The 13,984-nt window shown below is 36.3% G+C and overlaps 3 protein-coding genes across 3 annotated transcripts; 1 reads left to right on the forward strand and 2 right to left on the reverse strand.

The window, feature by feature from the left end:
• Positions 1-289: 289 nt before the first annotated feature.
• On the reverse strand, positions 290-4,671 carry LOC112714996 (uncharacterized). Its single transcript, XM_025766721.2, has 5 exons — positions 4,106-4,671; positions 3,887-3,990; positions 3,521-3,634; positions 1,001-1,084; positions 290-575 (listed from the first exon to the last, which is right to left on the reverse strand). Exons 1-5 carry the CDS (start codon positions 4,332-4,334, stop codon positions 519-521), a joined length of 588 nt encoding a protein of 195 aa, XP_025622506.1. The 5' UTR covers positions 4,335-4,671; the 3' UTR covers positions 290-518.
• On the forward strand, positions 4,634-7,408 carry LOC112714997 (DNA N(6)-methyladenine demethylase ALKBH1A). The gene is made up of 7 exons (XM_025766722.3): positions 4,634-4,780; positions 4,904-5,055; positions 5,469-5,815; positions 6,366-6,504; positions 6,622-6,688; positions 6,793-6,914; positions 7,149-7,408. The coding sequence occupies exons 1-7, from the start codon at positions 4,674-4,676 to the stop codon at positions 7,286-7,288; spliced, it is 1,074 nt and encodes a 357-aa protein (XP_025622507.1). The 5' UTR covers positions 4,634-4,673; the 3' UTR covers positions 7,289-7,408.
• Positions 7,409-12,137: 4,729 nt separating this feature from the next.
• On the reverse strand, positions 12,138-13,293 carry LOC112714998 (dirigent protein 16-like). The gene has a single exon (XM_025766723.3). The coding sequence runs from the start codon at positions 13,016-13,018 to the stop codon at positions 12,254-12,256; it is 765 nt and encodes a 254-aa protein (XP_025622508.1). The 5' UTR covers positions 13,019-13,293; the 3' UTR covers positions 12,138-12,253.
• Between the last annotated feature and the right edge of the window lie 691 nt (positions 13,294-13,984).

Here is a 13,984-nt window from a genome sequence, read left to right on the forward strand (position 1 = left end):
CAAATTCCTACATCTATTTAAGCCAAATAAAAGTAAATTTTACAAATGTTAAATAGTTTTCAATTTACACTAACGTTTCTACTAGTAGTAGCCACTGGTCACAGTAAAGATAGTAAGAACAATGCCGTCGGCGGCTCACACTACTAAAAGTAGACACTGACACCTCATTGAGTCTGAATTTTTTCATATATCACTGACACTACTAATAGTTTTCATATTATGAGGTAAACAATTCATTAATAAAAAAACCCAACTAGTTTGCAAAGAAGCAGCAATCAAGACTAGAAAATGAAACAAATGTCTCATAATATTTTTTATCTTATGACTAATGGTTAACAAATCATCATATACTAAGTTACAGATCCAGAAAAATGCACAAGAGATCCAATTTTCATCATGATTTACATCTGATTACAATGATACCATGGATCTACTAACAAAATCAGCCATGTGGTAGGAAGCAGGCCAGGCGCCATACATCCCTTGAAAACATTGCATTATATACAGAATATGACAGCTTATAAAAAATATTTCATTCTGTCATCTCTCCTCATGGCATTATATACAGCTTGGACCTGAAAATGCAACAAACAGATCAAGGTTTTTCCCTCTCTTTTTTCATTTTTTAAAGGGATAGGGATTTGTTGGGCATTGTGCTGGGTATGTCTGCGAGTCAGGATCTTCGAGAGAAGGGAATGACTTGAAGAGTAAAATGGATTTCACTTGTCAATTCATTTTCTTCCATCCCTTTATTTCGAAGATCCCAACTCGCAACTGCAAACTCGGACATCTGTGATAACGGGAATCGGAAACTGGGTACTGGGATTGGGGTAGGTGGAAATCCAATTGCGGCTTGAGTTTGATACCACTGGCTAAAGCCTCAGTGGCAATCAAAGATTTACTTGATTGTTAGTATGGAGAAACAATTAAGAAGGAATCCCCGAGTTAAAATAATTTAGAAAGTTTAATTCAAAAAGACTTACGTATAAAGGGGATATACCTGTTCACTAGAAACAACTTGGATAGGCCCAATATTTACGGATACATATTTGCCCCTAGCAGATAACTTCTGCTTCACTCGTCCCTGTCACAAATATGTTGAAATTCTTGAGGTGAGCCTCAACCACAAGTGAAATCGTGCATGTAATGCATTGATGACATTTCACAGTTAAATCATGAAATCTTCTAGACTACTGATGTAGTGAAAGCCTTGAAGTAAATCATATGCAAATGCTTAAGGTACAATACGCTACACATTTATGCTGTAAACACCTCAAGAGTCAGTCCATTTTGCAGGGACTTATGTTTATATAAAAAGCAAGCAAATTCATCGCAAGCACACCACAAACCAGTGACACAATATCACATTATCAACTTTATTTTTTCAAAGATCTAATTCTCAGAATATTACTGTATTACGTATTTTAAACATAGCAGGTCACAAATAATCATCCATCGGTAATCTAGTCCCAGTTAATTTGAAATACAAGTAAGCTGTAAAAGAATTCAAGGCTAGCTTATAAATTTGCTTATCTTGAGACAGCAGAACCTCAGACATTAATTTGGAAGATGGAAAATTAGAGAGTCAAAAAATGTGTGGATTATTATTAGGGTTGCTATGCCAATGTGTTTGATAAACCAGACAGAATACAATCCACAATGCAACCCAGGGGAATATTCAAAAGATCCTCCAAGTTTTCTGCAATTCTGAGGTACAACCAAATGACACATTCAACATTTTTTCTCTTGCTATCTATAGAACTCCTACACAACGAACTAACTTTCTCAACCTCAACTCAAGTAACAAACAGCTACATGTCTAACGTGGGCCAAAGCTATTCATCCAGCTATTCCTATTGATGCCTTTCCTTACAGAGACATGAAAAAATATACCCCTCTACCATTACTCCCTCCCACTCCCACAGCTTTCACCTTCTGCTCAAGGTGACAGTCTGGGAAATGTTGCAGCAGCTTCTCCGAAATTTCCCAAAAATCATCACAACAGAAGGAAACCTTCCATTGCACCAACAATTCAGCAAGACCCTCCTTATCTATCTGGGAAGGATCTACAGAATTATGAACAACCATATATATAGATAATGGGCAATCTTGCTTAACAAAAACCGAGGTAGCCTAGTGGTTGAGGCTTCAATCCCATAGAAAGAGCACTACAGCACTATTGTTTGAATCCTTCTCTTCCCAAACTTTAAGTATTTTCACAGATGTCCCCATAAAGATGTTGAGCTCTGACCAAGGTATTCTGGTTTGTGGCACTAAACACTTACGTATTCTTTGTTTAGTTTTGTTTATACTTCTCCATATGTCATTTACTTTTAAAACAATAAGAATCAATATACTTGATGATAATTCAGAAATAAAGAAGAGATAAAAAGTCAAGTAAACTTTTTGGGGTTTAACAAAAATAAAACTTAATATATTTATTCTTAAAAATGCATATTAGTTAATTATTAGATTAGTTGTTATTTGCTTTTATAATACTTTCCTAATAACAAAGAAAAAGGATTAAAAAAAGCATTGCTCTTTTCACTATAAGAGAACAATGAAGGCATTCTCAAATTTTACTTAGAAAATGATATATCTTTGATGATACAATTCAATAACTTCTGCTGCATCCCACAACTTTGTGTGACTTCTGGATCTGTTCCGCTGCTGCTCCTTATTATACATTTATAATTCAAAGCCAACAAGTCAACAAGAACGGAAGTGTGGTGGGATGCCAGGATTACGGGAATCTAGTGGAGCTCTGCAACGAATATCTAACTCTTACAGTGTGGTTCTTATAAATTGGTATCAAAGCCTCCTAATGTGTTCTCCCAATAACTGGCTTTCACATTTTATGGTTGGGGCCTTTTTTCCCCCTTGGTTGAGGCCTTGGTTCTTTATTCATGATAGCTAGTTTATATGGTAATGTTCTCCCATAGTTCTTCAAGTGACAAGTATGGAGACAAAGATAAAATAAAATTGTCTTATCTTGTTTGGTAAGTATAAATACAACGAGAGAAAAAAAATTATATAGGGTTAGAACAACCACTATCAAAACTATGCAAATCAAACATCATTCACTGGACTTCTAAATTTACTAGTAAACATGTTGATTATCTACTAAGAAAGCGAAGGAGTGTATTATATAGCATTAATACAGCGCTAGCTAGCAAAATCTCACAGCACTGAACACAAGTAGGACTGACAATTTACTGCATTGTGGGCATTGTGATTTTTTTTTTCAATTTTTTTTTTCTTTTCGGGGAATTTATTTCTTTCAGCTGATGATCTAACAGAAGGTATCATTCACCTTGTAATGACAATTTATAAGAACGAAAATAAAACTATGTTCTCCACCAATAATACACAGTTCAAGAATACATCAAGTTACACAAGTAAATTGAAGCAAAAGGTTTAAAAAATTGAAGATAAATTGATGAATAAAACTTCATAAATTAGTGCATCAATCAGAATTTTTTTTTAACCTCCAAATTTTGAGAAATACAGTGCTGCTTACCTCAGGAATGGGCTGTTGGATTACAGATTCCACGGCAACAACCATTGATTGCACGAAGTCCTCCCCTCCGGTTCCTATTGCAGTAAATCCTCGAACAGTTGGGTACGAGTTCACCTGCGCCGCAGCACATCATCACCCACAACACAAACATTCTGAAACTCTAACAAGTTTAATCACGTTGAGTTACATAATTATTCAGTCTCAAACCATTAGTTATGGTACTGGAACAAAAAAAAAAATATCTCTTTTCGCTACTGCATCATACCACAATTTGCAAACTACAAACCCAACTGACACACGGTTTTTGCATGATGATGAACACAACAAGCTATGAAATACACAAAAAAAAAAATCCATTTTTTGTACCTTCTGGTCCAAAGTGAGCCACTCATTCGTAGAATCATCAGTCACAGTGCCTCCAATAACCATGTTCGTAGTTTGACCAACCCTCCCTTCTGTCTTCGACACCTCTACAACCAAAACCAAACACAAAAGTTTAATTTCAACTTTTATTTTAAAACAATAAATTAAAATTTTAGAGAAAAAGAAAATTAAAAGGAAAGAAAAAAGAAATAGAGAGATTACCTGAAATGGCTTTTAGAACAGCTTCTTGAGGCGGACCCTGATCGTCCTGAGACGAAGACGACGACGTTTCGTTGTGAGAGCAACAAAGAGTTCTTCCTCTGTGAAACCGTTGAGCCCTAACGGTTCTGAATCGCAAAGTTCCTCTGTTCTTGGAATTGAAACCACGAAGATGTTCCAATTGGTAAGGTTCCACAAGTAAAGCTGAACGAAGCATAAACCTGCACGCCATTTTCTCTTTCTGTTATTATATCTGTTCCTTTGTTTCTTCCTTCAGTTCCAATTTATACTTGCCTATCTTCCCGTTTGCCTTGGGAAAAAAAAAAGGAGACCAGGATTTTTGTGATAAATGATAAGAACCAAAATGTATGGTCGAGAATGCCCTTGTCAAGTTCACCGGCACTATGGAATAATGGAAAATTTCAAGGGTATTATTGGCTTTTCACATCTAGTTAAATAACAGTGATTACCTTACTTTTTGTCTTTTTAATTTTTCTGTAAATTTCGCTTTACGTTCAGAACCCTAACACTAACAATTTCTCGCAATTAGGATCCTTTTTTTTTTCCGCCGATGTATGGATCCGAGAGTAACAGGGAAGATTCGGAGCGAACCGCTTTCAGAAGAGCGGAGAAGAATTACAAGCTCTACTACGATACCAATGCTTCCAAGAACAAAAAGTAACTTAATTATCTTATTTTATTTTATTTTTCTTTTGTGTGTTTGTTGAACGCAATTAGTTAGTTGCAGTGTTGGTTACACTGTTGTGTTGATCACTGGAACGTTTTCCTCTCTTGGCGCAGGAAGAAAAAACCCAAACCGGTGGACTTGACGGAAGTTCTTGACTTCCGTTCAATTTTAGAATGCCACGATCGAAACGGCGAGCTTCCTCCGTTTGTTAACGTCATTCACGACAAGTTCAGCTCCCCTGTGTTCTCCTTGCAAAATCGCCCAGGTATTCATTCATCAATTTTTTTTTTTTTTTTTGGGTTGGTTGTGCGTAACTAACTTGAAAACTTCTTGCATCAGAATTTGTTACTAACTTGGTGACTCAAATAACTAACTAACTAACCATCCAACAAACCAATCATCTTAGCATAATGTGTGTTCAATTGGAAAATTATAAATGCCGTAGTCCAAGTAAACTACTCCTTCCGTATACATTAAAGAAAATCAATGTATAGATTCAACTTGCATCTAAAGTTCTGAATACATTGATTATGGACGTATCAATCTGTGCAAAGTTATATGTATTTTGAAATGTAGGGAATAATCGTGTGTGCATTTGTAACTAACTCGATGACTTGTGTAAGTAAGAACTAAGCAATGAGCTAAACAGAATGCGGTAGTGATTGTTGTGTTTTGTAGGTTTTTATTTTATTCCTGGGGCGTTGAGCATAGAGAAACAATGCAGTTTGATAAGGGAGAGTTTGATTGATTTCCCACAGCCACCTAATAGAACGAATCACAATGCGATCTATGGTCCTATACACAATCTATTTGATGAAGCAAAAGAAGGGAAGGTTCTGGTAGAAGAGTACTCTCCCGTTGGTTCACCTGAGCTAGGTCCTGATTGCGGTTTTCAAGATGGTAAGAGGTGGAAGTTCGTAACAGAAAAGGAAGAGCTCATAAGGAAGGGAAAATCTGTTTCTGCTTCTGCTTTGCTGCGGAAGCTGAGATGGAGCACCCTTGGCCTACAATTCAATTGGTCCAGGGTACGTTTTGTTTCACAAATTACCAATAAAACGTATACGAGTATGTAAGTGTTTCACAGCTGCATGTCTCTCCAGAACAGCTATATTCTTAGTTATGGGAATTGATGTGCTAACTTATTTTGGGCTTGGAATACTATATATTCATACCTAGTAAGTGTAATGTAATATTTTGATTTTGATTTTGAGAAATAGTTATATGATAAATGGCCATGGTTGATCTGCTTCTTAGCTTACATAGGTTTTTAACTACCAAGGAATTGATTTTCTGGTTGTGAATGAGAAAAGATAATTGGTTGTGAAGACTAGCTTGCGAGTTACTGACAGTGCCTCAATTCTTTTTTGGTGTAAGTTTGCTTAAAATAATATTATATTTGAGTTGCCAGTAGAAGCTGTTCTAACGAGTTACTTAGTTGTCAAACTATGTAGGCTATGTTTCTTATGGCTGCATCACCTGAATTTGTAATGAGTCTTTTTTGGGAGTTATAATTTCAACTTGTGCACATCACATCTTATGTCCAGGAAAATCATCCAGTGGTTATTTTGTGTGCAGCGGAACTATGATGTATCTCTCCCACATAACAAAATCCCTGAAGCTCTGTGTGATCTGGCCAAAGAATTGGCTAAACCTGCAATGCCTGCTGGTGTTGAATTCCAGCCTGAAGGTGCAATAGTGAATTACTTTGGTTTAGGTATGCTTATAGCAAAACTTAATTTATATTAGATCTCAATGTATGATAACTCCTCGGGCTGCGGGTAGTAAAGCTTTATAATAGATTTTAAAATAGTTGATACCATATTTACTTCAGGTGACACACTGGGTGGCCACCTTGATGACATGGAAGCAGACTGGAGCAAGCCTATAGTTAGCTTAAGGTATTATATACCTGCTTCTTTTTCGAATTTTAGCTTTAGAAAACCCAACAGAAGGATCGAACTTGTTCTTGGATCATAATTAGTTTATTATCTTGTTGCCATAGTTTGGGCTGCAAAGCTATATTTCTTTTGGGTGGAAAAACTAGAGAGGATCCTCCCTTGGCAATGTTTCTTAGAAGTGGTGATGTTGTACTCATGGCCGGAGAAGCAAGGGAATGCTTTCATGGTAAGTTTTATTGCAAAAACATACTTAAGAGTGTGTTTGCTTTGTGTAAAAATGTGGTGAAAATATTCTCGAGTAGAATTATACGGAAAGCGTATCCATGAGAATTTCCACTTATTTTCACTTTCAAACCAAACATACCCTTAGAAAAAATAACATGAAAGATGAATTCCTATGATCATTTGAAGTTCTGGACTCAAAGAAGTTGGAAATCAGTTTGATTTTGATGTGTTGCAGGTGTTCCACGGATATTCACAGATGAAAAAAATGCTGAAATAGACCATCTTCAGGCACAACTTTCACATGAAGATGATCTTTGTTTCTTAAAATACATTCAAACTTCAAGGATCAATATCAACATCAGACAAGTTTTTTGAGTAGTGTGTTTCTTTTCTTCCAAAGTGAAATTTTGGTTGATTAGCTGATGAAAAATGAAATGATGTATCATTGTATAATTTAATTTGACTATGGCTTAATTTTCATCTTTATTCTGACAATTAAGTCTTGTCCAGAAAACCACCCAGTCTCTGGAATTCTTTGTCCTCACCAGTTTCCTTAGACGAAGAAAATTAGACCAGGTTAGCGGGTCCAACAAAAAAAAACTAGTCAGTGAAAATAAGTTATTCTTTTTCTTATGCTTTAACACTATAATCTTTCAAAAACGTAGTATTAATTTGACAAATAATAACAAAAAGAACATTTTCTTTATACATAACAGACGCTCTTGTGCATTTTGCGAATGAATTAATAATTGGATCCAATCTTTTTGGAAACATGTAAATAATTATTTAGATAATTGTTCTCACCAATTCTTCTCATGGGAAATTCTTTTCCGTCTAGCTTGTTAATGATTATGGAGAATCTTTCAAACATATCATATGTTTTCTTCTTCTTTTATGAAGAATAGCTCGTATTCTCCCATAAACATGTTAGGTCTAGTTTATCGGATTTGTTTGTTACTTTATGTATGGGTTGAAGCTTGTCCCACATTTTTCTGGCAGTTTTGCATCTCGAGACCTGGACCTTTTCAAAGTTTTTGGTGCAATGCATCATGTTGATTATTTTGGCATTTATCTTGATATTCTTTTCTTCAATTATCTTCTGAATCGTCCTCTGAAACTATTAGTATATTGAACAAATAACCTTATTATCTCCTCTTAATATAAGTAGTTATTTCCATTGGACTATATTTGGGTTAGTGTATAGGAGACTATGTTGGCTATAGATTTTTACAACATGTTAAGCTTGATTCCTTGAACGTGAGTTCTTGATATCAGTCAGTTAAACCATGAGAAGAGGGGTTGAATTAAAGTAGCTTTAAGACTTTTTCCCCTTTTAACCTTTAAAATATAATTATGCAGGAGATTTTTCTGTTTCCTCGCATAATGTGCATAAGGCTAACAAAATAGAGGAAACATAAAGAAGATTACACAATCATATATCTTGGTTTAACGTCGAAAGATAATAAGGTCTGCATCCAGTCTTTACTAAAAAATTATAAATTATGGTAGAATTTTTTATTAAATCAAAACTGATTATATACACCAATTTCAATGAAATTATACCCAAATTCACCAGTAGAAAACTACCAAGACTCTATTCCCTAGTTCCTTTCTCCAAAACTATTTTAATCTTACTCCTTAGTTTCTAATGAATGCAAAATCCAAGAAAGTTATACCTAATTGACCGACAAAGCTGCCATTACTCTCTGTCCTAGTTCATTTACCCTAAACTATAAGAATCTTCCTTCTGAGTTTGAGTTGAAAAAACAAGTGTAAGCTTCTACTCGAGCCTAGACCTATTCGAAAGTATAAAGCCTTTCTCTAAGCTTGAACCCCCTAAATAAATTTGATTGTATGAGCTCAATTTCTATGCTCAAACTACCAAACAAATTACAAAGAAACATAAATTTATTATGGCCTTTTCAAATATATCTCTCTTGCCTTTATCCTTCCATGGCTTTTATTGGTTCCTCACTTGATATCAATATTTTCTCTTTTCTATTATAGAAAGAGATAGACAACAATAAAGTAAAAGCACTCTACAACTAGCTAAGAATATTAAGACTATCCTCCTCATCAAAGGAACATAATGAAAATTCTATGTAATCATGATATGAGAAAAAGAGGATGCTCCACTGATGGAAGAATGATGCTAAAAACCTCTCCTTTTTAAATTTGAATTCTAAATTTTGTATTATTTGATAAAGTGTCATTGCTTGAATTCAAACTATACTGCTTATTGTGTAAGGTACTGGTTACTCCAAAAAAATATGGAGGTTTGGGGATTAGAGATCCTTATTGTGTAAATATTGCTCTTCTTGGGAAGCTAGTTTGGACTTTTTTCCAGCAGCCAAACAAGCTATGGGTCCAATTATTGGATGCCAAATACCGATCATCTCTATATGACTGTTTTAGTTATCCTAAGAACAAGGACTCTCCCATTTGGAGGTGTCTTTGCAAGGCTTGGAAAGTGTTGAAGGATGGGTTTGCTTGGTGTATTGGAGATTTGAACCAGAATTTTTGGTTTTCTAGCTGGAGGAGAAAAGGACGGTTATCTAATGAGATGGATTATGTCCACATTTCTGATTCGAATCTCCGGATACAGGATATTTGGTCGGTTGGTAGGTGGCATTTGGATACTCTTTATTCTCCTTTATCTCAAAATCTGAAAGATAATATTCTCTCTTACAATCCAGATGAACAAGCAGGTCCGGAAGTGGGTTGGTATTGGAGTGGGTCTGCTGCCAAAGTCTATGACTCACGCAATGGTTACTTGTGGTTGTGTAAGCAGCTGTTTGGTTGGGAGGAGAGGGAGAATTGGCTTTGGCTTTGGCGTCAGCTTGTTCCGGAAAAGCATAAATTTTTGGCTTGGTTGTGTCTTAAGGAGGCTCTTCCTACTGCAAGTTTTCGCTTTAGAAGAGGGATGTCGTCATCGGATATGTGTCCAAGATGTCTTTCTAGCCAGGAATCGGTTATACATTGTATTCGGGATTGTCCAAAAGCTCAGCTTGTCTGGCAAAGGTTGGATATTCCTTGTCATCCTTTGGATTTGAAGAACTGGTTCTTGTATCATAGCAGAGAGCACCCGTTCAAGTTCTTTTCGGGACTTTGGTGGATATGGCGAGCAAGGAATAACGACATCTTTAATCCCCATGAAACTTGGCCTCCGGAAAAAGTCATTTGTCTGGCATTAACTTCAGAAAAGGAGCTTAGAAATATTTTTGAATTACAACGTATGTCCCTTCCCTCTACTCTAAATGGTTTTTGGAATCCCCCATCCATTGGTACTTTTAAGATTAATTGTGATGCTAGTTATTTTGGTTCGGGTGATAGTGTTGGTTTTGCTTGTGTTATTAGAGATTGTAATGGGAGCTGGCAAAGGGGGTGTTTGGGAATGATTGAGAGTAATAGTATTCTTCAAGGAGAATTGTTTGCTATTTGGAGAGGATATCTCTTAGCTTGGGATGTGGGTCAACGAGATGTTATTTGTGAGACAGATTGTGTGGAAGCATTTAATCTTGTTACTCAAGATGGTTTTGGGTTTATTGATCCACTGGTGCTCAAAATAAGAGATATCATGCATTGGAATTGGCGTGTTGACTTTCGTTTGATTATGAGAGATGCAAACACGGTGGCAGATACTATGGCAAAGATGGCGATGAAGTTACAACTTTCGCATGTGGAGCTTCTTTCACCTTGGGAGGAGTTTAAGAGTAGTCTTAAACGGGACTGTCCCTCTATTTAAGCAGTTCCTTGTTTTATTTTTTTTGTTTTTCTTTGTTTAATTTATTTCAGTCACCAAAAAAAAAACTATACTGCTTATTTGGTTTGGGTTGCTATTGAAGCAAAATATTTGTGTGGTTAACATGTTTGGGTTCTCAGGTTTATATTACCATTTTGATAAATGAACAAATCAATGTCAATGTGTTTTTAAGGTTTGCGTTGAAGTAAATATAGCTTCTTTTAACATCACAAATTATAGGTCAAATAGGTCCCCTAAAATATTATTATAAGGCAAATAGGTTCTCATCATGAAAACGGCGCTGTTTGCATTCTCTGTCTAAGTAGGGACGAATTTGTCCTCCCCGAAATGATGTCGTTTTGTCCCTGGTTCCAATACGACGTTGTTTTGTCCAGCGTGAATGGGGACCAAAATGTCCTAAAAATGACATGTCACAGTTAACCTGACACGTCACCACTTTAACTGGATCAAACGATTTTGGGATGTATCTGGGGGATATTTAAGAACCTCAGGGTCGAAATCTTAGTTAAATTTTGTGGAGGACAAAACTGTCGGATAGTAAATTTCTTGGGGACCTATTTGAGGTATTATTCTTTAATAATCTATAAATAAAATGCTGAAGTTTGGCTTAATTTAATGTGGTAAAAGGCTGGAAAATCAGAAGAAAACAGAGAACTTTCCGGTAAGTTTGAAGAAAACGTTGTCGTTTTGGGCAAATTTGGCTTACCGCGCCTAATGTCTCTCACTCTCACTCTCACTCTCACTCTCATTCCTCTCAGCTTCCACCAGAAGTGCAGGACTCTAAATCCCCCTTCTCCAACCCTAGCCTCTCTTCGAGCCACTGCCGCCGCCTGTCCATCGAGCGACTGCCACCGTCCGTCTGTGTAACCACTGCTCTCTCAAGCTGCAGAACTTTGAACCATATCATTCCCCCTTCTCTAACCGTAGCTGCTGCCACCACCGGTCCGTCGATCCACTGTCACCATCCATCCGTCGAGCTCGGTCACCGTTTGTCCATGTAGCCACTGCCCTTAAGCCTCCAACCCCTGCTCCCTTCTTCCGTGAGCTCTCGGTGCATCCCCTGCTCTCTTCATCTTCTCGCCGTCATCTTCATCTTCTCGCTATCGTCAGGTCGGCATCTTCCGTCAATCAAGGGTCTGTCGGCGTCATCTTCGAAGGTCAGTGAATGTCTTGATCACTTGTTCTTCACTTGTTCGGTTCTTCATTTTTTTTTACCTTTTTGTGCTCTGTTTCTGTGATTAGTTATGGTTTTGTGTGTTGTGATTTTATTGATTAATGAATGTCTTGTGATTAACTCTACTTCTTTACTGATTAGTGATTAGCTCTGGTTCTTTACTGATTTTGTGTGTTATGTTTTCCTGTTTTGTTTTGTAATTTAATTGTACCTAGATTGTAACTATGTTGATTATTGTGACTATGTTCTTTCCAAGTCACAGGTTGCCAAATTGAAAAAGAAGAAAAGAAAACAATGAAGATTTCTGATACATTCTGCAACAAACTGACAAAATACAAGACCAATCTCAGTCATCTACAATCAAACAGCACCCAGTTGTTCTTATATTCTTGACATCATAGTTTTAGTAGTTCAAATGGACAGTGATCCTTAGCAATGTCTCTGCTCCATCAGTGGAAACCTGTCCTGGGGGGATAAGAGCTCTGAGCTCTGCAAAACCGCTTGCGTTCTTGAACTTCCTTGTGCCCCCGATCACTGATAACTGCGACATGGCGCTCCCTATCTTGTACAGGCCATAGAAGTTAAGGCTGTCTCCATACTCCCCTCCTTCGAACAAGGCGGTAAATGTCATCATCTGTCTACTCCCATCTGCCGAACTCGCCACGTACACTCCTTGAGCTTTCCCAACTATTTGTGACCCCAGCTCTGGTTGAGCCGTTAAAACATCATCAATTACAGTGATTGTGCCGAAACCAAGTCCCAAACCATCAGGTCCTAACTGCAACTGGGCATTATTCTGGTTGTTATTGTTGCCTGAGTCTCCTGCAAAGCTCGTACCAGCCAAGCCGGTTCCAAGTGGGATCCCGAATACTCCGTTGACAGTTGGAAGAGCACCATTGGCATTAGGGACAGCAGTCTGACCTTGCGGGATGTTGAATCCTATTGGCATCGCAAAAGGCACTTGCCCGCTGTAAATGTTGCCCAGCAAGCCGGTAACCGGCCTAGCTGTTAGGCTGCTTCCTCCTTGAATGTCATGCATGTACAACTCAATCATTGCTTCTTTTCCTGTGGCTGCAATCGGGTCAATTGCGGATACATCAATCACTTCCCATTGAGCAATGGTAATTAACATTGCCATTGAAGCTGTAAATAATGATCTTATCAACATCTTGTTTCCAAGTATTTCAGATGTAGATTTTGCTACTTCTTCTATTTAGTAAAGAGTCCTTTTTTGTTAAGTGCAATTGAATACAAAACCTTGGTATTATATAGTAGAGAATGCATGGGTGAGTTTTGGAGTGGTTGTGAGAAAGGAGATTTCATGAAGTGGTTGAATTTAGTAAGAACGTTGATTAGTTGAAATGAGCCACATCCTTATCTAGTGGCATTTTTGAGGTGTTTGTGAAGGAGAATATTTGTGATGAAATGAAATCAGGTTCTTCGTGAAAATGCATAGCGAAAAAAAGTAATTTGATTTAAACCACTCAATCCCTTAATGTTTTTCTATCGCTAGATGTTCTACGATTCAGAAAATGGATCTAGATGGTGAGGTACAACTAAACCAAAGTCTAGTGACACTATTATCGTTGAAAATCTAAAGAGAAAAGTACGATAATGGTATTTTCAATTAAGAGCAATATCACATTATTAATAAAATCTATTATTTTTTTTAATACTTGATCAATAACCAAGAGCTATTTTTGTACTAATTCAAAATTTTAAATCTTAAAGCATAAATTTTAATAATATAAAAATAAAATATCTAAAATATTAACTAATATTAATAAAAAGTATTTACTTTCTGACATCTCTTTCAATTATTGTAATTACAATATTAGTATAGTATTTTCATGTGAACGGTTAATGTTCCAAATTTTATTAAATTTTATTTTATTTAAATTTTCTTTGAATTACTCAAAACTTGATGTTGTTTTGAAATAATCCTATTTACTAAGGATATACTTAAAAATAATGTAATTATGTTTTTGTAATAAAAATTTAATTTGGCCTCTCAAATTCCATATTTATCTCAATTAAAATCTTCAAATTTTAATGATTTAAAATGGTACTTAGAACTTAACTCTATAATAATTTATTTTAGTCATTTAATTTGGAGTGAACACCCAATTCGGTC

Source organism: Arachis hypogaea, chromosome 10 (genome assembly GCF_003086295.3).
Source record: "Arachis hypogaea cultivar Tifrunner chromosome 10, arahy.Tifrunner.gnm2.J5K5, whole genome shotgun sequence".
NCBI classification, from domain to species: Eukaryota; Viridiplantae; Streptophyta; class Magnoliopsida; order Fabales; family Fabaceae; genus Arachis; species Arachis hypogaea.